At 43.5% G+C, this 27197-nt stretch overlaps 1 protein-coding gene across 2 annotated transcripts in view; it reads right to left on the bottom strand.

The window, feature by feature from the left end:
• The window catches only part of TMEFF2 (transmembrane protein with EGF like and two follistatin like domains 2), a 108402-nt gene that overhangs the window by 42321 nt on the left and 38884 nt on the right, over window positions 1-27197 (bottom strand). For both annotated transcript variants that reach the window (XM_042874783.1, XM_042874785.1), the window contains exon 5: window positions 1800-1896. In XM_042874783.1, the coding sequence (XP_042730717.1) occupies window positions 1800-1896 (97 nt within the window). The remainder of the gene's footprint in view (window positions 1-1799; window positions 1897-27197) is intronic.

Here is a 27197-nt window from a genome sequence, read left to right as displayed (position 1 = left end):
AGCATCCTCCAAGCAAATGCCTTTCCCCTGCTCCCCGCCCTGAGAAGCACCTTCCCCTGCAGAACGGCCGCCTGTCAATAAAGATTGAGAACTTCAGCTCCCGCAGTTACTGCACTGCTCTGCGTAAGCCAAGCTGTTTGGAAGGGGAGGAATTAGTTGCAGAAGCTGCACTGAGAACGTTGCTGGGCTAAGTTGGAGCTGGCTCCTTTATCAAGCTATTTCCGGAAAAAAATAAACACTGCTCCTCAGCGCTTGTGATTAATAACGTTATCTGGTAGCTAATTTTATTCCTTACCCCTCTCTTCTGCCGCCTTCCAACTTGCAAGTGCACTTAATTATGAAAACATGAGCACTAGACTGTGGATTTTGATGTATTAATTTTACCACAGCTTTTTTTCAGCACTGCACCACTGAATCCCTCAGGGATAACTGGTCAAGGAGACACTGAAATTCCGACACCAAAAGTCATTTCCTTAAACAAAGTCAACATTAAGAAGTATCTTCCACACAAATTTCAGTGCATTATTGCAAACCAAGATGCATCTTGCTCCGGTTTTTCAACACCTGAATTTCTTTTGATGCCTGGAGCCAGAGCCAGACTTCTGTGGCTAGTTGCTTGGTGCTTTATAAAGATTGGGTTCAGAAGTCATTAGAGGTTTGGCAAGACCAAAGCAAAATGAGCACGAGTTGATCACCATATCCATAAGTATCTTCGTTGAATAACAGAAATGTTTATCATCTCATGTGTGGTCAAGGATGTCATGCCTGGATGGGGCCAGCTGCCCAACACTGGCCCCAGTTGTCACGTTCACCATTCATTCATTCGTTCATTCATTCCCCTCTGCTCTGCTCCTCCTGTACGTGTCAGAGTTCAGGCAATACCACATTATTAGTATCTCACTGCCCAGTTTCTGTATCCATCCTTTAAACACTAGCAGCCTTCAGCTTCAGGAGCATCACTTAGATCATCGACTCTAACATATGCATGATTATTTTGATGTCTTTCCAAATTTGTACCAATTACTTACAACTACAAAAATATGAGGCTTGACATTAAGGTGGTGTTAGAAATACAACTGTGTGGATAGCTGCTTTCTGGATCCGCTGGCTGCTCCAAAATTACAGTGAAATGATTAGCTTAAGGTTGACTTACTACAAGGTGTTTGCACAGTACCTAGGCAAACTGACAAATCCAACAAAATATTTTAACTAGAAAGAATTATTTCCCCTCAGCTTACGTGACTAAGGTTTAAAACAACAACCAAAGAAGAGTATTTTTGCAACGTCTTTCCAAAAATAAAAGATAAATTTCTACTGAGAAGACGTCTGAATGCATACTCTATTTATAATTTCTAACATTTGAGGGTTAGGTGTTTGATCCCAGCAACCAAGAAAAAGCGAGACAGATTTCCCAACATTGCTAATGCCACACATGACTTAACACAATGATAATATTAATGATACTTTTTAACTGGAAACGCTGTAGGTCAATTAGCTTTCCCAATTCTGTTTTTATCAAAGAATAAAGCCATAAAATCCCAGATGGAGTAACATAAGTTATAATAGCAGCAAAATGGACAACTGCGTTTCTGGACTTCTAAATTGTGCATGTTCCAAAATTACAAACGTTTTTTCAGCCTAACAGCCACTTTGGTCACCATCTAAGCCATCAACACCATCTAACGAATCTCTGGGTGCAAAAAAATGAAATGTCTAACATTTTTAATGCTTTCTAAACCACAGTATCTTTGAATAATACAACATTGATTAAAATAGAAGAGTAGACCAAATTACTGTACCAAACGTCCTCTGCATCTTCGTCACACTCTGCCCCAAACTGGCAAATGTCACAGGTCGATGTCTCTTTTTGATTGGTTTCACCTGAGCCTTCATTGACTGTTTGATGAAAAGCAGAAGAATATACATTAGTAAAGACTGCAGCAACAAAGCACTTCCCTCTAGAAAAATCTGTTCACCATGTCAGCTGAATGCGATGCTCACAAAGCTCACGTTGGCCAACAGGCAGCATTTTTTAATAAGCCCAACACAGAGATTTCCTTGTCGCTCTGTGGGAAAATTGCCTGGGTTATGGAGTGAAAAGGAAAGAGAGAGAAAACTGCTCCTCTTCCTTTACCCTTCCAACCCTGCAGCCTTGGAACATCCTCATCTGCCCCCACCGTAGCATCCCACAGGTCCCCACAGATTCTGCAACTAAGGGCACTAAGAGGAGGGTCTGTTAGAAGATCCAACAAAAACATACCTATGTTTGTACGCAAGCATACAAGCACCTTTTACTATCTTTCAAAGACTGCTGCTTTCTAGCAAGCCTCAGCACCCAGTGATACCCATCAGATGGCTGCAGAATGATTACACCAGCCCAGAGGGCAGGTAGCAGTCAGCCCCAATGAACACTGCTATGTACAGAAACGCTCTCTGTGCTCATCTCTTCCTTCCTTTCTTCCATGTGGTGCAGGGTCACTGCACACACTGAACAAGTTATTTAACCTCTGCCCCAATCCCTGTTTGTAAAATGGGAAAAATGATGCTTTCTGATGATAATAAGAGGGAAAAAAAAGTTTTCCCGTATTTGTCTCTCATCTTTATACGCACAATGCTCATGTACTGAAGAAAAAAAAAGAGGAACCTCAGAAGTCATACTCTGGCTTTTTGTTCTGCACTGTCAGGGTCTGGGATATGTAATTTCTACTTCCTTAAGTGACTCAGGAACTCACTATGTTCTCATCTCATAAGAGCTAACGTACAAGAGCGGACAAGTTGTCCATGTGCCTCACACCATTAGCATCTCCATGGCCACGTGTGTCATCCTGAACCTACAGCCTGGGTTTTTCATTGATTTTTCTTTTTTTTCTTTTTCTTTCTTCTTTTCTCTATATGGAAATCTCTTTTTCTCAAGAGACAACTTTGACAGCCTGGCTGAGGATTTCCAGCGGTTAAGATATTGGGCAGGATACATGATCTGGATTGATGAAGTATGAAGTCCTGCTGCTGCACTGTGCCACAGGTTCCTCTTTCTGTACAAGGGGAATGGAATCCTTTGGCAAAACACATTGGGAGCAGTAATGAATGACTGTATGAGAAGTACACAGAGACCTATGGTCAGGAGTGGCTTGTGACAGCCACACACTCCTCACCCTCCAGGAATATGAGATCTGCTCCAGCCCAGGAGCGTGAACAAATTCTTTAAGACAAAGAACTACCGTTTCTGCAAATCACTTCCCTTATATTTCCTTTGAGTTAAAAACATGCACCCTATTTTTTCCTCCCTCTAAGGTTTCTGCTAATAAGAATCTAGCAGGTGTGGGCTGACCAGGGATTTCACACAGGCCCACATCACAAACTAAGCAAAATAGCTTACGTCATTAAAGTAAGTAATGCAAAGATTTAGTAACTGATTTGGAGGGTAACATGCGCCCTGAGACGCAATGCAGTTGTGAATTTCTGCCGAAAAGTAACAGGTAACTCCTTCATGTTCTTCGAAGAAGCTCCACACGCAGCATTCCAGTGCACACACTGTCATTAAATGCCTGAGCATGCAGCAGTCTTGATGACAGAAGACAGCTGCTTCTCCCTCTCTCCTCTTCCCAACACCTACAGATAACATTATTATTTACCTTTCCTCAAGGTGTGTTTTCCCTTCCTACACAAACACGCACACCCGCACGAGCACCCGCGCCCACAGCCTGCCAGACACAGAGCTTTGCTTTCTGCGTGCTGTGCAGGTAAGCGCCTTGATAAATGTGGACATCTTAGAGTTATTTTCTTGCTGCTTTTCAGCCCGAGGACTAGTGGATGTGTTTTTTCTAAGAGGACTCTTCTCCCTTCTGTTCCTTGCTGCATCGCTGATCTGCGCTCCCTTTCATAACTCAACTGAAAATAAAACATTAGTGGGAATAATGCAGTTTGTGAATTCCTCTTGCTAAAAATGTAAGAAGCGTGATTCCTTTTTTTTTTTTTTTTTTTTTTTTTTTTTCCCTCCATGCAAGTTACAAAGTTCTCAAATTAGCAAGTGTTGATATGATACAAGGGACGTGTGGTACCTTGCTGACAGATCATACTGTGAGGAGTCAATGGATGTGCAAAGGGGAGCCGTGGAGCCCCGAGGTAGAGAGGCCAGCTAAGCACTAAACTTGGCTAAAACTCTTTGATATCCTTTCCTCTGAAGGCAACAGGGGAAACTAAGGAGACTCTCTGGTCAGTTTTCATTGGTCTTCGGAGGACCACTAATAGTAGTATAATAATCTTTAGTCAATATATTTTAACTATACTGCAGAACACAGCAGAAAAAAAAATATTAAACACCACTATCACATGCTTGAATAGACAAAGATACAAGCAGCCTGATCAGAATGTGCCTATGGTCATCGCAGGGGATTTTGACTAAATGACCTTTAAGGATCTCTTGCAACTCATAAGATTTGATTATTCTATATTCTCTTTATATTGCTTCGATTGGTGTGATCAGATAAAAGCTCATCACAGTCTCGGAGCAGGCATGATCTTCATGCTGTCATCCATCATGCTTGATCCTGACCAAAAACTGGGATCACCCCAGCAGAGTGCTGAGCCCAAGCCAATGGATCTTGGGCCTTTTAGCCAACAAGACTGCAAGACAGTGCCTGGGGGAACTCACTGCATAACGATGTCCAAAGTCTGGTTTTTACACCCTTTGCAGTCCCAGATGTGCTGCACATTTCCTTACACAGCCCAACCAGCAAGCAGCTGCAGGGATAGCCCAGTCTTCTTTAGCTGAGATTAAACATGTCTCCTACTAGGGCTGGTTTTTACAGATGACCAAGCTAATTTTGAACTATGACAATTACAAGTGACAAATGTCAGCATTCTGACCACGTGCTGAAAATATGACAAAATTAATACTTGAATACTTGATTTGTCACAGTGGGATGTCTTTGCTATTGCTGAAAGAAGAACATCAAACAAAATTGCTCTAGATCACTCTAACAGGAAACCCAGTTCAATTCCAGCTACAAAATCTAGGCAACAACAAAAATCACATGAAGATTAGGGTCGATGGCCATTTTGGAATGAAAGATAACGTGCAAATTAAACTGGAGGAGGAAAAGAACAATGATATCCAGAGCAACTGAGGTGATCCTGTCACACACATCAGTATTAACAGGATTGCTCTGGACAAGTGACAAGGAGAGCAGGCAAAGCGAGAAGGCTCTGAGAAATGAGGGCAGGGAACCAGCAGAATTTACTAAATGTGTCAGAACACTACCTGCATCTCTTCCAAACAGCTAAACCACCTCACAAACGAGACCAATAAAAGCCCAGATGCTGCGAGTGACTTCCTTCTAATCAATAAGCCCTTTTTCCTGAAAGCATTAGCTCAGTCAAAACCTGCAAAGTGAGAAAAATGAAGGGTGCGAAGCAGGGGGTGGACTCTGCTCTCAAAGCCTGGCAGAGGCTCAGAACAACATTACGGTCAAAATGAAAAGAAAATGCTCTATTGTGTTGGTAATAAATCTCAGCTCTGACACGACGCGTTCTGCTCTCCTCCCGCTGTCTGGCTCCACCTCAATAAATACACACTTACTCTCTCTCGCACACACAAACATGCTGGGGTAATTACACAAGGCATGATGAAGCCATGCCTCCAACCAGCAGGGGCCCTGACACAGAACTTCTCAAGGAGATCTGCCATGTTTGCCTTCACGTCAGCGGGCACCTGGTTGGGTTCTTCAAGCCATCAAGGCTCAGCCCTGGAAATCACCTCTCCATTAGTGAAGGGCAAACTCATTAAGTCATGGCAAGGCTGTGCTGTGGCTGAGCAGGCTGCCAGGAGACCAGGCAGTGTTTCACAGGGTTTTAGTGCTCCAGGGTTTACCTGGATGCCTCCACGCTGCCTTTCTCAGCCAAGTGCTGGGAAAGGCTGGGCTGAGCTCAGCTCACACACATATCCAGGCAAGGTTTGCAGGGTGGAACTAGAGGGATCCAGCCAGCTCAGATCACTGATAAGCCACGCTCTTATCTCCTTGCAAAAGAGCATGCAGATACAGCCAGGCACTGCTTTGACGCCAATCAGATTCAATTTACAGTGTTTTCCAGATCTCATACATCTCCTGTGACTCTCAGGTTATACACTTTCTTAACCTCATAGCCGGTGGATCATCTCAATCTATACAGACCTCAGTTTCTATTTGTATTTGTTTACAAAGATAGGACTAAGTTTTAGGGCTGTGGAGAAAAACCTTGTGAATATAATAAATACCAGGAACGATCAAGTACATCATTTTAAAAACTAATTATTTTTATAGGGCTGATTTACAGTTCTTCAGTCATGTGTACTGCTGCAGTTACGTTGAACAGGAGAAAAGCACTTCTCAAATAGAGCTTGCGCTGTGCTGAGCTCACCTGCGCCTTGCACTGAAGGCTCTGCTTCTGCCATGGATACAGAATAATTAGTGCAGAAAACAGACTCTGAGATGTGCCTTGAGTTCAGCCAGTAACTACTACCAGAAATGCTTCACGTGATTACCGAGCAATGCTGCTCTTTCTAGTTCCATCTTTCTTTTTACCTCCCGTCTTGCTTTCTCTCGAGCCTTCCTTCCAACAATCTTTCAGCTTCCTTCTGTTCCCCCACAGCCCCAATTTTTCATTTTCGACAAGGAAAGTAAGATGTAATCTGGTGGATTTTCAATAAATGCTTACAGAAAGCATTCAGGGAAGAGCAAAGAGCCCCTCAGCATCAACCACCTCCTGAGCTCAGGACAAAGCACCTTTCAGCAAACACAAGAAGGCCTTTGGCAGCCTTTAGCTGGCTGCCATCTCCTGCAGGATGAGTCGTGTTTATTATCAGCCTTGTGGCACCCACCTGGGAGACCACTGTTGACCAAAACCCAATTTGGGATGATCCTGATTAAACTCATCATTTTATTTTTCTTTTATTTACAAGTGTATGCCTGTGCCTAGTGATGGGAGAGAAGTCTGATTAAATAATGTGAAAGTTATGATTTACAAATTCCACTTCACCTCCTCTTTAGTGAATAACAAGACATTGGCTTAACAACACACATAGATGGTTTAGAAAGGAGCAGGATTGCTCCTTTGCATCTCTCTGATTGCAATTTGCTCCTTTCAGCAGGTGCAACTAGAGGTTTCCAAGAGCACCTGGGTCTGAAGTCAGGACATGACTCTCTCTCTATGGACCTGTGCAGGGACTTGCCTGTATTTGTACAGCTGTAACCAGGAGGGAACACATTCAGTTCTTACTCAAAGTTTATTTATTCTAAATCAACAGTATTTGCTTGTTTCTGTCTCACGCATATCCCCGCTGCTCCCATGGTGTGTTTGATAAAAAATTAAATATGATTAGTCGAGGCCAGTTTCTCCTAGCAAATATCTCTAATGGCATTTCAAAAGGAAAGGCTCATTGAATAAAACCCTATTGTAGGCTTGCTGAATGCTGACATGAAACAGCTGTGATTATTGCACCCTTGTGCGGTCCCCCTACAAAACTTGATGTTTGCCTGGTGCATGTGGGATGCCAGCATCTAAGATTTATGAAGGTGTACGATGACCAGCACCGACACTGTTTGCCAGCTCAAGGAAGAGGAGGTTCATTTAATTTTGCCAAGAGCTTCTTCTCATAAACAGTTTTGAGAGAAAAGCCAAATAGCATGTGGGGACTATTTATCTTTGCCTTGCATTAATTTAAAGAGAAATCACTTCCTTGCAGGAGAATTTTCAAGGAATAGATAGAGCTAGTTATAAACATGCCTGCAATGCTGCCAAAGCTTTGGTGGCACCCGGCCTTGCTTTCATGTGTTTCAACATGCCTGACAGCACGAACAAAACAACCAAGTGGCCATGAGCACAGCTGGATGGATGCAATATGGCGGGTCACCAACAATGGCTGCTATTAAAGGCTGTGGGAGGAGACTAATACAGTCCTAATTGCAAGTACTGGATGACCCATTGGGATTGAAGAGAAACAGAGAAAGATAATGTCCGACTCCTCCCTCAGGTAGGCTAGCCTGGCTTCACAGATCATTAAACCCCCACACTGTGCCGAGGGAGATGGGAAGCTGCAGTCCAGGTACAGATCCAATAGGGAAAAATTCCAACCATGGTTTTATAAACTCTACAGAAAGGAAGCTCAAAATGGGTGATGTGACTTTCCAGGGCTTCGCACACTGAAAGGGTGCGTTGCCAGATTCCTGCATTGTGGAAAGATTAACAGAAGACTTGAATTTGAACCTATACAGCTTCTCATCTTTCAAGAAACAAAACGAAAGGAACAAAGATAAAACCTCAAAGAGCTGCACAGCATCCACTCGGTGACTACATCAGTTTTAAGGTCTTTGTCATTTTGCTATTGATTTAAGTCTGTGTACCCTTTTGAATATTAGTATGGCTAGCAAGATAGCAACATCATACATAAAAACGTTCTTTATTCTAGAACAGATGAAACTCCCAGTGGTAAAAGAAGATTTAGGTATCTCTGAAGATTTCTTATCACTGTGCAACATAACTCTCTAATGGTTCAGTGCCTTGGAGGGTCATCTGAGATCACTTATCACATAAATCAAATAGGTGGCAGGCTATAAGAGAGGAAGCCTATAGCAATTTCATGTCTTTGCTCGCAGACATCAAATCTATCTTTTAGGCAGACTACAGAGGAGATAATATGCCACTCCATTTAAGCCACTGAAGAAACTCAAATCTGGGTATTAACCAATTTTAGGAAGCTGCTCCTAGTCTTGACTGCACCACAATTACCTTGGGAAATGACTGGTTTTAAATCTGAACACATGGGCACAGGAGCCGGGCCTGGCTCTAATTTACTCTGAGGCTTCTGTAAATCACTCTGGCAATGGAAGGCGGTGTCACAGCGGGGGAAGTCCAATTTACTTTATGTCCCATTTACATAATCAGGGCGGTGTGAAGTGGCTCACGGTAAAAACGAGTAGGGTCTACCTTTCACTGCACTCAATAAGGGAAGTGCAGCATTTTTCTCCCACTCCACTTTTCTTTCATTTTACACTAATTTCTGTTTATCTCTGTGGTGCTAATGCAAGGTAAGGTATACACACACAGAACTGAGCAGTCTGGGGCTCAGAATGGAGAAGATACTCATACCTGTGACAACCTTATACCCTGGGATGAGGCCTCAGAGGGAGATGCCTCAGGTGCCTACACTATGTTCAGCAAGGCTGTGCCCTCCTGAAAGGGAACTGCAGGTGGACTTTTGTTGGCTTCTTCCCCCAGAAGCTCTGTCAGCAGCCTATATGCAGAAAGCAACCCCCAGGAATAATTCCTGCCCAGGAATAATTTTGTGTTTCTGCAGTATCCCTAGGCCTTGACTTTCACCTCAGAGCTGAACCTAAAGGCTTGCACAGCCAGAGCTCAGTCCTTTGTTCGCCTGTTTCTCTGCAGGAGAAGCAAGTATGAAGTAGACTGCAAAGCTCTGAGTCCTGCAGGAGGTACAAGATTTATGCAACATAGCTCTAGTCTTTTATATAACAAATACATATGCACACTGCAGAATCTAACTATGTGAAAACGTCTGGTGGTAAGATGGGAAAAGTCATTATAAGTCTGTTTTTTCTCTTTGTATCCATTATCAGTGAGCAAGCTGAGGCACTGTGAGAATAGAATCACAGAATCACAGAATGGCCAGGGTTGGAAGGGACCTCAAGGATCATGAATCGCCATCCGCCCTGACACATGCAGGGCCACCAATCTCCCCATTTAACATTAGACCAGGCTGCCCAGGGCCCCATCCAACCTGGCCTTGAACACCTCCAGGGACGGGGCATCCACAATCTCTCTGGGCAGCCTGTTTCACCACTCTTTATGTAAAGAACTTTCCCCTGACATCCAACCTAAATCTCCCCTCCCTCAACTTAAAACCATTTCCCCTTGTCCTGCAGCTGTCAACCCTTCCAAAGAGTTGATTCCCCTCCTGTTTGTATGCTCTCTTTAGGTACTGAAAGGCTGCAATGAGGTCACCCTGCAGCCTTCTTTTCTCCAGGCTCCACAAGCCCAGCTCCCTTAGCCTGTCTTCGTAAGGGAGGTGCTCTGGTCCCCTGATCATCGTCGTTGCCCTCCTCTGAACCCTCTCCAACAGCGCCCTGTCTTTCTTGTACAGGGGGCTCCAGACCTGGACACAATGCTCCATTCCAGATGGGGCCTCACAAAAGCAGAGTAGAGGGGAAAAATCACCTTCCTGTCCCTGCTGGCCACCCCTCTTCTGATGGAGCCAGGGTACCATTTGCTTTCCGAGCTGGAGTGAATAGCACTATTAATGGCCATTGCACTCCTTGCTTTGCCTGCGTGGGATTTTACATGACTATGTACAGGAAAACAACCGAGACCCAGCCAACAGGACACACAGGATGAGTGCAGCATGCCAATCTCTGCCTTCACACAAGCAGAGTGCAGATCCATTTACACCAGAGTGATGTTGCCTCCCAAGCACAATTTTACAGGTATGTTTATGATGGAAGGAGAGCCATATGGTATGGAAGGATTAAACACTTAGTCTCACTTGATTCCAATACACTTCATATACAGAAAATCAGAAGCCCAGCTGGAAAACACAAGATTTCATTGTCACTTAGTTGTGATTAACCTTTGTGAGCTCACACAGACTTCTGTCACTTGGAAACTCCTCCAGGCTGGGAAGGATGCCCTGACATTTAGGCTCAGCAGCCGCTGAGCTTGAGCTCTCCAAAGGCTGCGGGGTGGTGTTAACCCAAATCCAGCCCCATAATCCCACACTGCTCCCCACCTTACCCCAGGCACTGCCAGCATAGAGGGGACCACAGCATGGGTACACTTCCCATCCCATCTCCTCCCTCAGCCACCAAGCAAGAGCCTGGTGGTAGCATGCTTTGCAAACATGCTCCTTCTCATTAATATTGATTCACCCACACAAACACTTTAGCTATATTTGCTGATTGCATTACCATTGCAGAAGTGTAATTAACAAATTAAAAGGGAGGACTGTGATTCAGATTAACGTGGGGAAAATTTTTACTTTAAAAAAATGAGTCTGATGTTTGAGGATCACTCCCCTTTGCTATTCATTTCAACGCCTTGGATATGCTTTAAAAGCAATGCTCTCACAAAAAAGAAACATCCAGATATGCTGCAGTACTGCAGGTACTTAAAGAATGAATCAGGCAAAAACCAAACAAATTAAAGAAGTCCTCCACGCAACACCAGATGCTAGATTGCAAATGGATGTGTATCACCACTGCGAGAGGAATGGGGGGACACCAGTTGGAAGCTGTTTGGACTGCAAACAGCTAGAGAGCACCAGCCTGTTGGCCAGCACTCAGAAGTGACACAGACTGTGTACAACCAACCCCAAAACGAGCAAACGCCACAGGTATCTGGGAGGGGGAGGAAGAGGAAGGGAAGAGCCTCTGCACTTGCTACCATTCTGGATGCTTACATGATAAAATACATCAGCTAGTCGTCAAAGCTTGCAAGCAGCAACCGGACTGCTTTTCTCTCCAAAAACCAACGAAGCACATATGGAAGAATGGCCACAAGATGATACCTCCCTTCCCTCCCATCTCCTCTGAAAAATATCTCTCAGGTGATCTAATATTATGAGAAACCATAATCATTAAGGATTGATCATGCTAATATAATTTTCTGGATGGCTTATTAACCTACTAAGACATGTTTTTCTCTACTTCCCTTCATTAGCGACAGCAATAATTAGGTAAGGCCAGAGTAGCAAAATTGATCATCTGCTGCTGCTGAAGGGGACAGAGAATGTATCGTGGACATTTAGCGTAATGTTCTCTGAACTCCAGATGCATTCATTACATTTAGCAACACAGCTATTTCCCACCTTTAATAGAAGGAACCCATTAATGTAGGTATCGTACAACAGAGGCTCGGTCCCTTCCAACCCACACCTCTCTACGTTTCTCTCGCTCTGCTGGCACAGCAAGCTCATGTAAGCACGGGATCAACAAAGGCAGTGTTGATGAATTCTTCCATTTTTTTCACATTCCAGCAGCTGGCTTTCCTGAGCTCCCCCCCTCCATGTAAGCAGTAGGCAGCTCTCAGTAGATAACAGCATTAAGGGGAGCTGCAAAGAGTTGACATTACAAACCTGGCACTCTGATGTCATGCTGCACAAACAGCGAGAGGGAGGATCTGCTGGAGTGAAAGCCAGAGATAATGCCAAAAGCATAAACCCAACACATTGACCTTATTTAAGCCCAAACAGTTTAACACTAGGATATTTAACACAAAAATGTCGAGAGCACTCTTTATTCCATGCATACACGGATGTTTTCTTTAAATATGCAATTGACTTGATATCTGCAATCCCCCCTCTTCAGATGCAAAATCCAAAATAATGATTATATCAGTCATTGCTTAATACATTCAACTGTGGCCCTGATTTTCATGCATGAATGGTCATTTACATATCATTACCCATAATGCCTTCCGCTCGGATTTCTCTTCCTAAATAGAGTAATACATTTAAAGTCATCATTCTAAAACAAAAATATGCTTAAAACGGGGACTTTCGTTTCTCGTTATCTTATCTATGCTCTTAGCAGCTAATAGACCAGAATATTAAAACGGAAAAGTCTCAAGTGTGTGTGACAACTGCTCCAGTGAGAAGATCTTACAGGAGAGGCAATTACCGAGGGATTTCTCTGAACTTTGGAAACACAGATAAACACCAACAGAAAAGCCAAAGCAAACCAATCAGAAGCAAAACAGTAATTATAACATGCTCTTCTATTTTCCCAATGCAAGCCCCTTGTTGGGGGCAACGCTGGTTTCTTGCTGCGCTGGGAGCTGCATCCTGCTTGCCACTAATACTCAGCCCCCTGGTATTCACAGCCAATTTTACATCTTTTATGCAATTAATAAATAATGGAATCCTCACTGGCAGGCAATAGAGTGTGGGTTTTTTTTTAAGAGCGAAGAGACAAAGGGTGCAAGCTGTATTTGCTTTAATGAGCAGTGAAGGAACAAGGTATTCACCCGGAGGACTTAAGATCCCGTGAATGGTATTGCCGTCAGTGCTGAGAGAGTGTCAGGTTAATGCTTTCTTAAATTGAAACCCAAGGCAGAGCAAGAACAATTACTTAGTGGAAACTCAGACCTACAAGATACTGGGACGTGTGAGATGCTACCCTTTGACAGAGAGGGTAAACAATTATCTCAGTCACTTTCCCAATGGAGTGGCTGGACATCATAGCAGAAAACACAGAGGATGCTCACAGGAGGGAATTCAGCCAGGCAAAAGTTGAGCCCCACTCCCTGATAAACTGGGACCCAGCTGGTTGCATGCTGTGGAAACTGTCAGCACCAACCTCCTGGGGACAGGAGAGGTCAAAACAGGACAACTGCTGGAAAAATATGAGCGATGCAGAAGGAATTCTCCTCGTTTTATTCTGAGCTCCCCAAACCAAATCAACATTTTGGCTACTCTGATGCCTATTGACTCTCTCCCACTTTGACATGTTTATAGAACGTCCTCATCCTGCTCTGCTGGATGTTGGCGTGGCTGTGTGCAGGGAAATGCCCCAGTAGAGCACTGAAGAAGGGGCAGCCAGTTTAGCAGACCCACAGAACACACAGTAAGCTCAAGAGAATGGAAAATTTTACTTTGGGAAAAAGAAGATTGAAAAGAGAGTAGTCATCTGATATAAAAAGGAGCGTTAAAGAGGCTGCTATAAAAAGAAGGATAATCAATTGTTCTCCACATCCACTATTTCGGAGACAAGAAATAATTGACTTAATTTATAGCAGAGGAGATTTAAGGTAGATACTAGGGAAAAAGTCTTTCCAACTTCTAAGAATGATAAGGTACTGGGCAGGGATGTACAGCAATGAAGCAGATGGACACTGCAATTTGAGACTGGTCTGCACAAAGCAAGGGACAGCCTAAACTGCAGCTAAGCCCAGGGTACCTGAGGATGGATTGGATGGTCAGCTGAAACCATTTCTAGAACCATCTATCTATATAACTATATACCCACAGCTCTATGATCCATTTTCTGCATGTTAGGCAATGGTTGGGCTCCATACTGCATGTCTCAATCTCGTCCAAATTCCCATTTAAACTAAGGGGTGTTTTTTGGTAATGTAACAGCTTCCTGGGTACATGATGTCCACCCAGATATGAGGCCAGTATTTTTACACGATCTCCATAAGTTGCAGACTCCTGCAAAGCCAGAGGATGGGGCGCAGGACCCGAACTCTTCTGGCATCAAGAAGCAGGGAACTGACTGCTTCTTCCTCCTCCCCTAAAAGCAAACTTGCTTTTTTTAAGATGGTGGTTTGAAAACACCTGTTCCAGCTGACCAACTTTTTTGTCCCATTTAAAAAACTTTTTTTTTTTTTTTTTTTTTTTTTCTTTTTTAAATTGTTAAATGGGTTGCAAAATCTGTGGTAACAGAGCAATACAGGTAACGCAGTGCAATTCCCAGAGCGGGTGGTGATGCATTTCCAGCCTTATCACTTGGTTTCTCCTCTCCTTCCTCCTTTGTCAGGCCCAGGGCAGAGTTATGGTTTATTTGCACAGTGATAGCACAGCCCTTCAGAAAGGAGATGTAAAACGATGAATCAGAGGGCCAGACACAGCCATCTGTCACATCCAATAAGCACGCGTGCGCTGTGTGAATGCCTGGTCACTCCAGTAATTAGCTGGTAAAGCTGAATGGGTGATTCTCGAGCAGAAATGCATGAAATGCATTTTGATGCACAGAACAATTATGAACGTGACGTGCAAACTTCCAGATACCTTGAAATTGTCTCTTCACTTAGCTTTGGGGGAACTTGACCTTCTTAACCCTGTTAAGTGCAAGAGGGCACAGCAGGAGGGGGAAAGTGGGAAGCGAATAAATCTCAGCAAGGCATCCATGTTTTTAAAATGCAGCTTTTCCTTCCAAAAACTCTTAGATAATGATGGAAAAATAGTCTGCAGTGAATTCTGATGAGAAAAAAAAAGAGACATACAGACCAGAATAACAAATATGTCCCATGTGACTGCTAGGAAAAATGAAGGGTCTGATTCAAGTTCTGTTCTAATCAACTGGACTCTCTCAATTACTTCTGCTAACAACCACATTCAACTCTCTGTGTTTGGCCGAGTAGAGACAGCAAGTAGACGAGAAGCAAGGAAGCCCCATGACCCAAATAGCAGCTAGGCATCAGGTGAGCCACCTGAACTCACTGTGATGCTGTAAATGTACACGTATGAATGCAGACAGAACGCACACAGGTACAAACAGACTTGGATGCTACTTCACTGGAGTGCAAAATCCTTATTTTTCCCCCTACACGAGGGGTCTAGACAAGAATGCAGACAGGGAAGGTAGCCAAGTCCTTTAAGTATAACTAAGCAGCACGAACGTAACAAAGCCATACAGCCCTACCCATGAAAGACATGTACATTGGAAAACATGGCCTGATTTTAACATTAACACATATTGAAATAACATTATCACATACTGAATATTTGCAACAGACGATGCGAAGTTCTTCCTGCTCAAAGCGTGCTGTGCACTTGTGGCTTCTTTGGGTAACTGTCCTCCTGCACACAGCAGCCTGAACACACATCCCACACATAGTGTGGGATGCAGAGACCTGTGGGGAGCAGGGAAGGCTCCCTGGCTTCTGGAGGGCTCACACCAGGCCTGTGCTCAACGTCAGCAGAGACGGCTACCAGCTGCTGGGGAGCCAGCCCTAGGTGCTAACCAGGAAAGTTCCTTGGGGGAAGTTAATGAGCACGTCCTTGGTGCTGAGTGACATGGCTTAGTGGGCAAGGTGGTGATGGGATGAGGTTGGACTGAGTGACCTTTGAGATCTTTGCAACCTCAATGATTCTATGATTCGTATGATAGATGTGGGTATGTTTCTTTGCAAAAGCCTTTCCAGAATAGAAGAAACGTAAACATCACTCAATTTAACCACTGCTTTCATGTACCTTATTTTACACTGAGTTGCTGTAAACTATCCCTGTAGTATTTTGTTGTAATTACACGCAGTAAAAGGAACAACTGGATAATTAGCTCAGGCTCTGCAATAATATTTCCACATTAAAATGTACATACAAGGTGCACAGCTCATGTCCATGTGTTAATCACAGGAAGAACAGCAGAATGCTCATCTGAGGGGAACAACACCCATTGCAAAGCCAGCTTCCAGAGCTCCAGTGCTGCCACAGAGGCCAGGTACTGCCTTCATTCAGAGCTCCGCCACCAGCAATGCCAGGTTACAAAACCAGCAGCTGGTGCTTCTAAAGGGCACCTGTCTTCTTGGGAGCCCAGCAGACCCAGGAGGCAAGGGTGGAAAAGGCCATTTACACACAGGTGAGGGAAAGGAGTGCTGATGCTGTCGGTGATCGAGGCAGAGTGGGGAAGATGATCCCCAGGCATGCTTCTGCCCAGGCTAGGAGGCCCAGCAGGGAGCTGCTGCTTTGGGCTGACAACTGTGGCTGCTCCGGAAGGTGGCACGGGCTTAGCTGTAGTTTGAGTCCAGAGGGTTGCCTCTCACGTTGAAGAATTTTCTGTCTTTCATGAGCGTTTGCGCTTGATTTAAGCCCTAACTAAAGCACAAATATCCCACGGGAGCAAACTTTACTCTCTACCTGTCAGAATAATTCCCTACCTGAATTAACTTGTGGATGCACTTTAAAAAAACAGACACATCTTCTCTCTAGCATGATTACTTGCCTGCTTTATTTTCCAAACATTTTTAATACTGCTTTTCCATTTGGGGCGGAATCGCAGTAATGGACTGAGGGGGTGAAGAATAAACACAGGCTCTGATTTTGTGCAGCACACGTGCTCTGGTTTGCACAAATCCCCATAGGCATGGCTGTTTGCTTAATAGCACCTGCCTGCTTTGCAGATATATGTGCAATGAATTCTTTTAATGGGAATTTGGTATCCTCTGTTATCATCCCGCATCAGGCAGGGCTACGCCCTGGGGGGGGAGGACGAACCTTTAGGATCACAGGCCTTAGAAAAGCATACTTCAAAGAGCAAAAATGCTGGGGAGGAAGGCATGGGGGGAAAAGCAAGAAGCAGCGTTGGTTGAATAATATCACTGGAAGTGTGGTTAATAAACGATGGGGAGCTAACGTGGAACTGATCTGGTTTGTTTAGACTTTGTTCTGAGAGCTGGGGACTGCTTCAGCCCCTCTCTGTGGGGTGAGCCTGGCTGCCTCAGGGGACAGTCCTGCCTGGAGCCCAGCTCATTACCTTCAGTTCCATACAATTACCTGCAATTTCTTTGCTCCTATTCCTGAGAAATCATTCTTTTACAGGGAGCAGCTCCCTAACATCTGAGCAGCTTCACGGTCCTACACTGTACATAGCTGCTTTGTTAATGCAGCTGTTTTCCTAACAGCATTTCTGCGGTAAAACAAAATTCACACACTCCGCATCCTCTGAACAATAAAAGACTTTTCAGAGGATAAAGCATAATTGCTTGGTGCATCAAGCATGATTGATCCCTCTACATTTCCTGGTAATTACCCTCCAGAACAGTGTGCATCAGACACTCCCTGCTATCAGAAGCAGTGCCTAGGGTCTTGTGGCCAGGTTACTAAAATGCCCCCTGCAGCACATGACCTAGAAGGCATGTATGCATATCCTACTTAAGTGCATCTGTCTTTCTTCTTGGATTTGCAACTGATCAAAGGAAAAACAGAAGTTGCTGGACTCAGAAAGCTTCCCCCCTCCGCTTCCAGCAGGTGTTCCTGCAGGAGGTGCGATCCTTTCCCTCCAGCCAAGCACCAATAGCACTACACTCTCTCCCAAAACAACCAGAACAGACTGCTCTTGCTCTGAGCTGATCCCTTCAAACACAGAACCTGAGGTGGAAATATATTACTATTTTTCCAGTAGTACTATTACTTCAGCTTCAATTCACATTATTTCTGGTCCTTCAAAAACAGTGACAAACCTAAGCACATGTGTAAATGCCAGCCCAAAGTGCTTCTGCTCTTTCAACACTGTCAAGGTAAGAGAGTGCACCTGCTCTTTGACTGCTTCTCTATTACTGGCTTTCAATAACAGCCAGGGTATTAAGCAGTTAAAAGTATTATAATCAACAGCACACATCCTTGCCAGGCTGTGAATAGCAGGGCTTTGTGAGCCGTTCTTCTCTTCTTGCCACCAATACCCAAATGGATGGAGCTAAATGGTTGAACCTGCTGAGCTCAAGATTGCATCAAAGGTGTCCTTAACAAATGGAGTCAGTTACACAGGTCCTTCCAGGAGAATTCTCATTTCCTGCAGCTTATGAAAAAACCTTTATCCCCACCCTTCCTCATCCCCACCCTTTCTGTTCCCCACCCCCTGTGTAAGGCTCTGGAGCACCGCTGGCTGGTACCCAGTGTGGGAGAGGCCAGTCCTGCCCTGCATACCTTATAAAACATCCTGAATTGGTCTCGGGACACCACGGCTCATTGTCTAACTGCTTCCACAAATACTAAGGATTGCTATTGCCTCCTACTTTGGAGTTAGATGGGAAGGAGCGAACCACAATCTTCACCAACTCCTGAGAACAAAGTACTCGCTCAGATACATTTTTTCAGACTTCTTAAGCACACTTATAAATTACAGCAATTTGGTGCACTGCCTGTGCAGAGAGTGACGATAATGTTTTCAGACTATTGCTAATGCATTTTTTCTTCTCTTTACATACTGCAGCACCTATCCTCTTCATCAGGTTTGGGATTTTAAGTGCTGCAACTGGTGTTTCTAGGATGCTCGTTCTGCCAGGATGACTGTCCGAAGTCAGCCACCGTGCTCCCCTTTGCAAGTCAGCTGCTCTCACAGCTCCTGAAGGCCAGAGGAAAACTCATTGACAGTATCAAGGCCCAAGCTTTGTGCTCAGACTCCCGCAGTACACGGGGCATTGCACGGGCTCATGTCAGCATGGGTCCAGCTCTGGATGCCAGCAAAGCTGCCCCAAGAACATCGTCTGTATTGGTGCAGCCTGCCTGCGCCAACAAGGATAACATCAAGGAGAAACAGAGAGAAATATACAAAGAGAAAATAATCCTGCACTCACGCTTGGGCAAAGCACAAGGCTTTGCTTTTATTACTCCTCTTCCAATGCAAATATTCCTTCTGCACATTCACCCTTGAAATCTTGGTTTACTTTCTGCGAATGTGGGCAGGTCTCAGCTGCCACAGCAGATATTAACCAGAGGACAATAAATTGGTGATCTTCCCCGGGGCCTGAAGGTTTCCTTAGGTAGCATTATAAGTGCATCCAGCCAGCCTGCACAGCACACAGAACAACTTGAAAGGGCTACAGGTTGAAGCATCTCACAGCAGAATATTACAGTGGATTTAGCACTAATTCCAGCTTTATTCCTTTCCTAATTCCTGTATCACATAGCCTCATCTACACAGATAAGGCCCCTTGAAGCACACTTCCCTTGATGCATGGAAGGAAGACTTCTGTCAAAAAATGTAGGATTTGCTTAGAAGATAAATCACGGCTGTATCTAGACCACAGACCACTCCAAATGCCTGACAGACTTCTGTGACAACAAGCAAAAGCTCCCCATGGTTGCTCACCAGAGGTATATCTCAGACAAACCAGCACTCTACCACCAGCTTTCAGCTGGGATAGAGGTTTTCTTTTCTTTACACCATCTGGTAGGATGGTATGCTTTGGCAAACAACTGTGGTGCAGAGCTGCCTGCTGAGTTAAAGAACAACACAGGGATATTTCAGTCTCCCAGAGTGTTCTATGGATGGCCACCAGCATTCTCAGCACGATGTCTGCACACCATGCAGCTGACTCTCCAGCTGCTGGGGAGTATCGGTGTCCCTGCAGGCCGTCCTATTGATCCACAGCAGACTGTGTAAGCTGCTGGGCACTGAGGGATACGCAGCCTTGCGGAAAACGTCCGTATTTAATGCACACTCTGTCTACATCTTCAGGAGCCCTTCAAGCCAAATTGTAATGGTGCAAGGCATAGATCTTTTGATGTCAAATCCTGTATGATTTTACAGCTGGCAACAAAGAAATTTACATTTATAGTAGACAGCAACTTTCAGCCAGGAGGATTTCAAAGCACTTTACAAACTATCATTCAAAAAAATAATAACGCTGAATGAAGACATTTCTGGGTTGAAATATAGAAAATATTGAGCAGAGCTACTCAGCAGCTCAGGGTAAAAGGTGAAGAATACCCCATCCAACTGAGCGTGTGCGCTGCAATTTTAGCCAGGCAGGATGCAATTACAAAAGTTGGAGGCTGGCCAAGCCACCAAGGTTAACTACTCTACTTTTTCAAAAAGTATCATGGGATTTTTCTAATGACCACAAGTTAATGATGTTGTGTCTGAAAGTCAGCACCTCTCCCCTTACAGTGGCCTTTACAATCATTTAATAGCAGCAGTCTGGTACTGGGCCCAAAGAGAGAATCCGAAATCACCACTCTCACTGCAGGAGGAATGAAGTTCCTCTTAGAAAAATGGGACTGGAAGGCAGTAAGGGAGTTATTAGGTCCAGCTCTCCAGAATCACAATGAAGATCAAACCCATGGTCACATCACTGACCTGGAGCCTAGAAAGTTCAGTACACCTTCTTCTAGGCCGAGTTCAACACTAGGAACACCAAAAACTTAGTGCCTTTTACAAAAGGAGCTTCACTGATATGTGACAAAGTCAGCTTAGTAGCATCCCTCAGTACTTTAAAGCATAAAATGAGTTGTGCACTTTATGGTGGCTTACCATATATGTATCCTTGGGCTGTGAAATTGAAGGATCTAAGATTAAATATACAATTGTTGCATTGGATTGCTATGGACACTAATAGGAATTGATACATGGATTACTTTAGTAACAGAGGGACGCTACCAACCTATTCTTCATTAATCCACCCAGAGATACAAGTAACTACATTGTAAGAACAATATCCCTGTCGACACAATGAAAAATCACCTGTAATTCAAACAAGACTTTAGAAAATTCGCGAGTGGCTCGTGGAGTTCAACACAATCCTCAGCACAACGATCTCTGTATCCTTTGCACCAATTTTCCTAGCCTAGACACGGGGTAAAAATCTTCAGCTGAAAAAAATACAAAGATGAACTTATAATGGACCAAGCATGCCTTTGTTGTTCTTGGCCGATCCATTACACTCATCACTACCTGCTGTAAAAACTGCATGCGTCAGTCAGCCTAGGAAGCCATATCCACAATCTACTGACCCAAAAGAGGTGCTGCATCTGACCCTCACATACCACATTCGGACAGCTCACCGTCCACGTAGCTCTGCTGAGCACTGATCTGATTAGGCAAATGAACTATTATGTCTGACCTTTTAGAAAGTTATGTATTATGCTTTTCTGATGCAGGATATTAGATAAAGAAATCATAATAGCCCGTGGTAGCCTGGCCTCAGAAAAACCAGTACTCTAAAACAAACCAATCCAAAATAAATCAGTCTTAGAGAAGCCAGGGCAACTTCTCAGGTGGAATAAATCAGAACTCCTCTGCCAGCCACCAGGTTCTCAGCTGCCATCATTGATCCCAGCACCTCACCCATAGGATCCATCTTGTGGCAATTCATTAAGTACCAAGTGAACCACACAATAGCCTCACTACTTTTAACACTTAGCACATTCTGTTCTCTTTTGCCAGCAGTTATTTCTTGGTGCCAACATCAAATTCACAGTAATAATGAGAACTTAAAGGAATTGACATTCACATCAAGTTTGCCAGAAATTTCAGGACTTCTTACTTTTGGAATTTATTAATAGATGGTTGAGTTCTCACTTGTTTAATTGTTTGGAGGTGAAATGGTAAATCTGATCTTTGCTCTTACATTGGCTGGCAGCGAGCAACCCTTTCTGAATATCTGTCAAGAATTTTTCATCTGTGAATTCATTTCCTGCAGATGAGAAAGCTATCTTCTGGTCTTAATACTCTGATCTTTCTTTGATTAAAAAGACTCATTCAGATTCATTTCCCTGTGATATTGCATAACACCACGGTGCCCTGGCTGTTCCGTGAGATCTCCTTGGAGGTCACTTCTTGGCCTTCCCCAACACCCCCCAGCCCAAAGTGCCGCTGTGGCCACACACCCCGTATCTCTTTCGCAGCCCTGAAATACGTGAAGATGTTTAAGCATGCACGCAGGGTAGCTGAGCTCTCTCCAAACTGAGACTCTAAAACCTGACGTTAATATTAACAACGGCTCAGGAATGTGAGTTCCTGCTGAAAACAGAGGGATGTGCATATTCTCTTAGTTCAGATCAAGCCTTTGATGACTGAGACACTTTCCAGCTAGATGCGCCGAAACAGAAATGGAAAGAGATAGTGTAGCTGTTAGGACTGCCTTTCCTCCCAGCAAGGAGGGTTTTACAGCTGTGTTTTTTGAGAAAGAAAAAAAAAAAAACCAACATTTATGTACCTTGGTATGAGTGCAATAACTCAACAGTAACCCAGCACATAAAAAAGAAGCACACGAATGGCTGCAGGTGAAACTCTCCGCTGTGCAGATAGCTTGTTTGCTTTGTTGGTTCACCTCTCAGCTCTCCACAACTGCAATTCTAGGGCTGGCAGAGGGAGTGGATGACCCTCAGGCTTTGCCCACTAAAAGCAGCACAGACAGCTGTCTTCAGGTACTCAGCTCTTTGCACTTGAGTGCAGCAACCAAAGGCAGCACAGACACAGCTAATGTGTTGCAAGTCATTACAAAACTGAAGTTAACTGAACATTCAACATTTTTCTTCAAGAAAAAAATATCCTTTTAAAATAAAATAGAGTTTTATGTGCCCACGTTTCTCTCTCTCTTTTTTTTTTTTTTATGAAATAATTTAAACTTCTTAGTTGATCCTATCCATCCATTTTACAATTGTGTCCAGCTCTCCACATATGCTGCTATTTCTCTGCCATCCCCAGCTGTTACAACATACTTATTCTACTACTGAGTTAAGAGTAAATGAACAGGCATACACAATAATTCAGTTGGCATTTTTCTGACATAAGAAATGACTGGGATCCAATTCTGTGTGATGTATTTTCTTAGCATGGTGATGCCAGTAGGACTTGTGTACCCACTTGTCTCTCCAGATAATGAAGACGAAAAGGTGTTTATTTTCTTAAAAGATACTAACTACACAACTCTACCTGGAGAAAGGCACAAGAATAAAGGTTGTTATGTTCACATACTAAAACTATTTGAGTGTGACTGAGAACCCATATAGTTATACCTCACACTTAAAACCGGATTTTTTTCTGATCAAGCCCTTGGAATATATATATTTTTAAAAATGAAAACATAAACAAAAATCACAGTGTGAGTGTAACCACATCTGGAAAATGTTGTTCCTTTTTCCTGTTTTTTTGTTGCTTGTTTTTTTTTTTTTTTCCCCAAGCCACAGCCTATTGGGTTTCTGCAGACCTTTGCCGAGCTGAGCTTTCTAGGAATCGCAGATTGTTCCGGTTCTGACTGCATCTGAAGAGTTACTATTTTTTATTTTGGCATGAAAGGAGATGATGTAAGCACTGAAGTGGTTTTGGCCTTTAAACCTCCTAGCAAACAAAGTATTTTTGTCCCGGTGACTCCCCTTAGACTTTTTGCTGCAATTCACAAATCTGTTCTCCTCACATCTCCAAACAGACATTTGAAGAAGGTGAAGCATGACACGTGTGCCATGTATTCTTGTGTATAAAGCAAGAACAAGCGTGCCAAAACATCAACACGGCTTCTATATTATATACATTCTATTTCAGAAAATGGAACAAACCCCAGACACGTCCCACTTCCTCAGGATAAAAGAAACCTGTTCAAATCCTCTACAAATCAGAGCTTTTTGTAGTTTCTGCTCTTCTGCATCACATAAGGAGGTCTTCCACCACCCTCCATTCTTCCTCCTGGAAGAAATCTACTCAACTGGAGATCACAGCACTTCCTACACAGCCTTGCTTTCCAACACCAACAAGGTTCTTGGCCAGCAAAAACATTCCCAAGCCGCTGCTCAGCCCAGCCCTCCCCTTCTCCAGCAGGCTTGGTCTTTTTCCTTGCTGTCTACATATTTGAAGTCTTGGGACTTTCCCCAAGCTTTTGCATCATCCTCATTATCTTCACACTTCTCTGGCTCTTACCAATGTCATTAGCCCACACCATAGCCTTTTCTACAAGACCTACAAGTAGGTCTTCATCACGATTCTCCTCAACATCACCTTCTGACATGAACTGTGCTCCGAAAGAGAAACAAAATCAGAGGGAAGTTTCTTTGGTGTGGTGTGACCACAAACCCTATTTACAGCTTTGGATGGATCCTGCAGTCTTTCTGCAATTATAGTCTCCACTCACTTACTTTTCTACTTATAGGAACAGGGTCTTCTTTTTCAGCCAGTAGATTAACACAGTATGGTTATTATAACAATAAATAATAAAACACTCATATCCATCTTCATCAGTATACAAGCATGAATCTCTTTAGGTGTTCCTGTAGTGCGTTTCTTCTTCAGCTCAGAACTGGTATTTACACAGGAGCGTCAGCTCTGATCCACGGATGTATTAGGAACCATGATTTTAATGGGTGTTTAACAGCCTGATGCATTATTTGATTTCCAAATGTAGTTAGCGTCAGACCATCATTAAACATCAAGGCAATAAGGTGGCCTCAGGGGATGCTTCCCCATAGGCCCTAATCATCACCACTGGCCCTTAAATTTCACGCCAAAGTGTTAGTTCGTTCAACAATTTGCTCCTTTTTGTTACAGCTTAAAGAAAAGGACAGAGGGTAATTTCATACACAAATGTGCAAGGGATTTGGTGTTCAGCTGGTGTGAAGAAGGTAATTTAAACGCTCTTTTATCTAGATAATGTAAATATAAGAAACTTTGGCCTTCATTTATTGGGATTCAGAATCAGGTCTGGAGACCAATAATAGTTTAGCTCACAAACCATAAAGAGATGTAAGCCCCACTAATTTCATGCTCCTTTAATCTGCTTTCATCAACTGTGTGGATTTTGTAAAAGCACTCAAAAATTAAATGTTACCATTTAGTAAAAGCATTGACTGATTTCTAAAGGGCTAGCTTGCAGCACTGCTGAAAACATTAGTGACACAGCAAATAATCCTGCACTATGAGCTTCCAGTGCTACATGATTTCTATTCCATCAATGTAAATATTACAGTATGAAAGTTATTCTCTTCTCTTAATAAAGGGAGAAGAGACAACGCTTGGCCTTAATGCTGATCTGCTTCTGATGAGGCTATAAATAAACTGCTACTCGTGGTCTCCAAGACAAACCAGTTTGGATGTCCTCAAATATCATGCTCATTAACATAGATTATATTTACACAAATAGAAAAAAGACAACACTGAACAAGGCCATTGATTTCAATGTAACGAGCAATGCAAAGCAATTGAATGTTGTTAAGCAACAATATGAGCAATATTGCTTTTACCAGTTTCTTAATAAATTTTTCAACACGTATTTTCTTCATTTCAGTGATCATTGTTATCATGAATAATTGCATTAAAAGTGCCGTTTTGTCAAATTAACTTACAACTGCAATAACCTCTCGTGGAGATTTTTAGGATAATAGTTGCTGCGAACACACAGAGAGCTCAGTTCTGAGAAAAAAATAGAAAACGCTTAGCACAAATGGAAACACATTGTGTACAGAAGATAGCAGCACTGTGTAATACAGTTACAAACATCATTAATGGAGAGCGAGCCTGATGCCATCCAGCTCATCAACTATCATCAGTCTGTTGATGAGGAAAACTGTAACTCCTTACCCCTTTGCCCCAGGCAAAGCACAATCCTGAAGAAGCTCCTGGGAGCAGCAGCCCCTCGCATTTCAAAGCAGAGCTCACTGCCCTGTTTATCCATTGAGAGCTATATGCGACAATATTAAGGCACCCCACATGTAATCCTACATCTGATCTGCACTCCTTCCCCTCCTTGGAGGTGGCTGACACAGGACAACATCTTGCCACCAGCCAAAGCAGATGGACTCTAGCCATTTTGCCACATACTGGAAGCACTATTTTGCTAAATCCTCACCGTAAAGTCAATAGGATCCCTTTCCAGCACCACGTAGCTTCCAGCAATCTCCAACCATCTAGGCTTTGGACTCAAACACAGATACTGGCAACAAAGACCACGGCTCCCTCTAGTTATGGGAATGTATTGGGTCTGCAACACTGCCGGGGTAACGAGGCTGTGATGGAAAGCCCACAGGCCAGTCTGGCAATAGTGTGACTGTTAAAAAGGCAACTAAATGCTGGGATTTGTCAGATGCCATATCTTGACCAGGAGAACTAGGTAAGTGTTGGTACCAGTACCTGAATGCTGTGTTCACTCTGGTTAGCCATGCTATAGGAACTTCTGAATCCAACAGGACTTGTTGAAAAGAACGGCTAAGGAAATGGAAATGAAGAAATTACTACAGGAGATTGTGGCCTGTTTGACCTAAGGCAGAGGCTGACAAGAGCTGTGATGGCTATTATGGGATATTGCAGGAGTGGAGAGAGGGGAAACACTCTGATCAATCTCAATCTGTGAGATTAAAGAGATGGGGGGTCAACAAGACCGTGGGTCTGTGCTGGGACTGAACGTAGCTCTCAGCTGGCTCCCATCACAGGAGGTTTGTGTGGTTGCCTTGGCCAGCTTTTTTCGATAACTCCTTTTCCTAATTTCCTGATCCACACCAGCAACTCCCATCAAATTCAACTTCTCTGTTTGAACTTAAACATTAAACTCTTCACTTCTCTCGGAGAATTTACAGCATTTCTATAAGGTTTTAAAATCTGCTACTGAGTCTCCCAAAGTAGAAAGGAAGACAGAGACAGAAGAAAATGCATACGGATATATTCCTTGCTGAAATCAGCAGATACCATTTTTGATACAGATACATTTGCGTGGTATTTCTCATGCTCTCTTCTCTCCCCCATGCTAAAATCTGGACATTATGAGCTTAGCTGAAGCTTGCTCTGGTTACTGAACGGCTTCAGCCATAATGAGATGTAGGCTGGGTTAATGTTTTCGAAGGAACAAAGGTGTTTAATAATCCTAACTCAAAGACTGCTGCTAAAACTCACAGTACGTTCATTTTGATGGCTCAGAACAGATGGGTACCAGTGGTTTTATCACAGCCCCAGCATAGCTGAGACTCACTAGAAAGAAGAATCAGCCATTTCACAACCGCTTCTGGAGTCAAT

The sequence above is a fragment of the Lagopus leucura genome, unplaced genomic scaffold, assembly GCF_019238085.1.
Source record: "Lagopus leucura isolate 7727_CA_CO unplaced genomic scaffold, USGS_WTPT01 Super-Scaffold_100012, whole genome shotgun sequence".
Taxonomy (NCBI): domain Eukaryota; kingdom Metazoa; phylum Chordata; class Aves; order Galliformes; family Phasianidae; genus Lagopus; species Lagopus leucura.
This window is presented reverse-complemented; position numbering and strand designations above follow the sequence as displayed.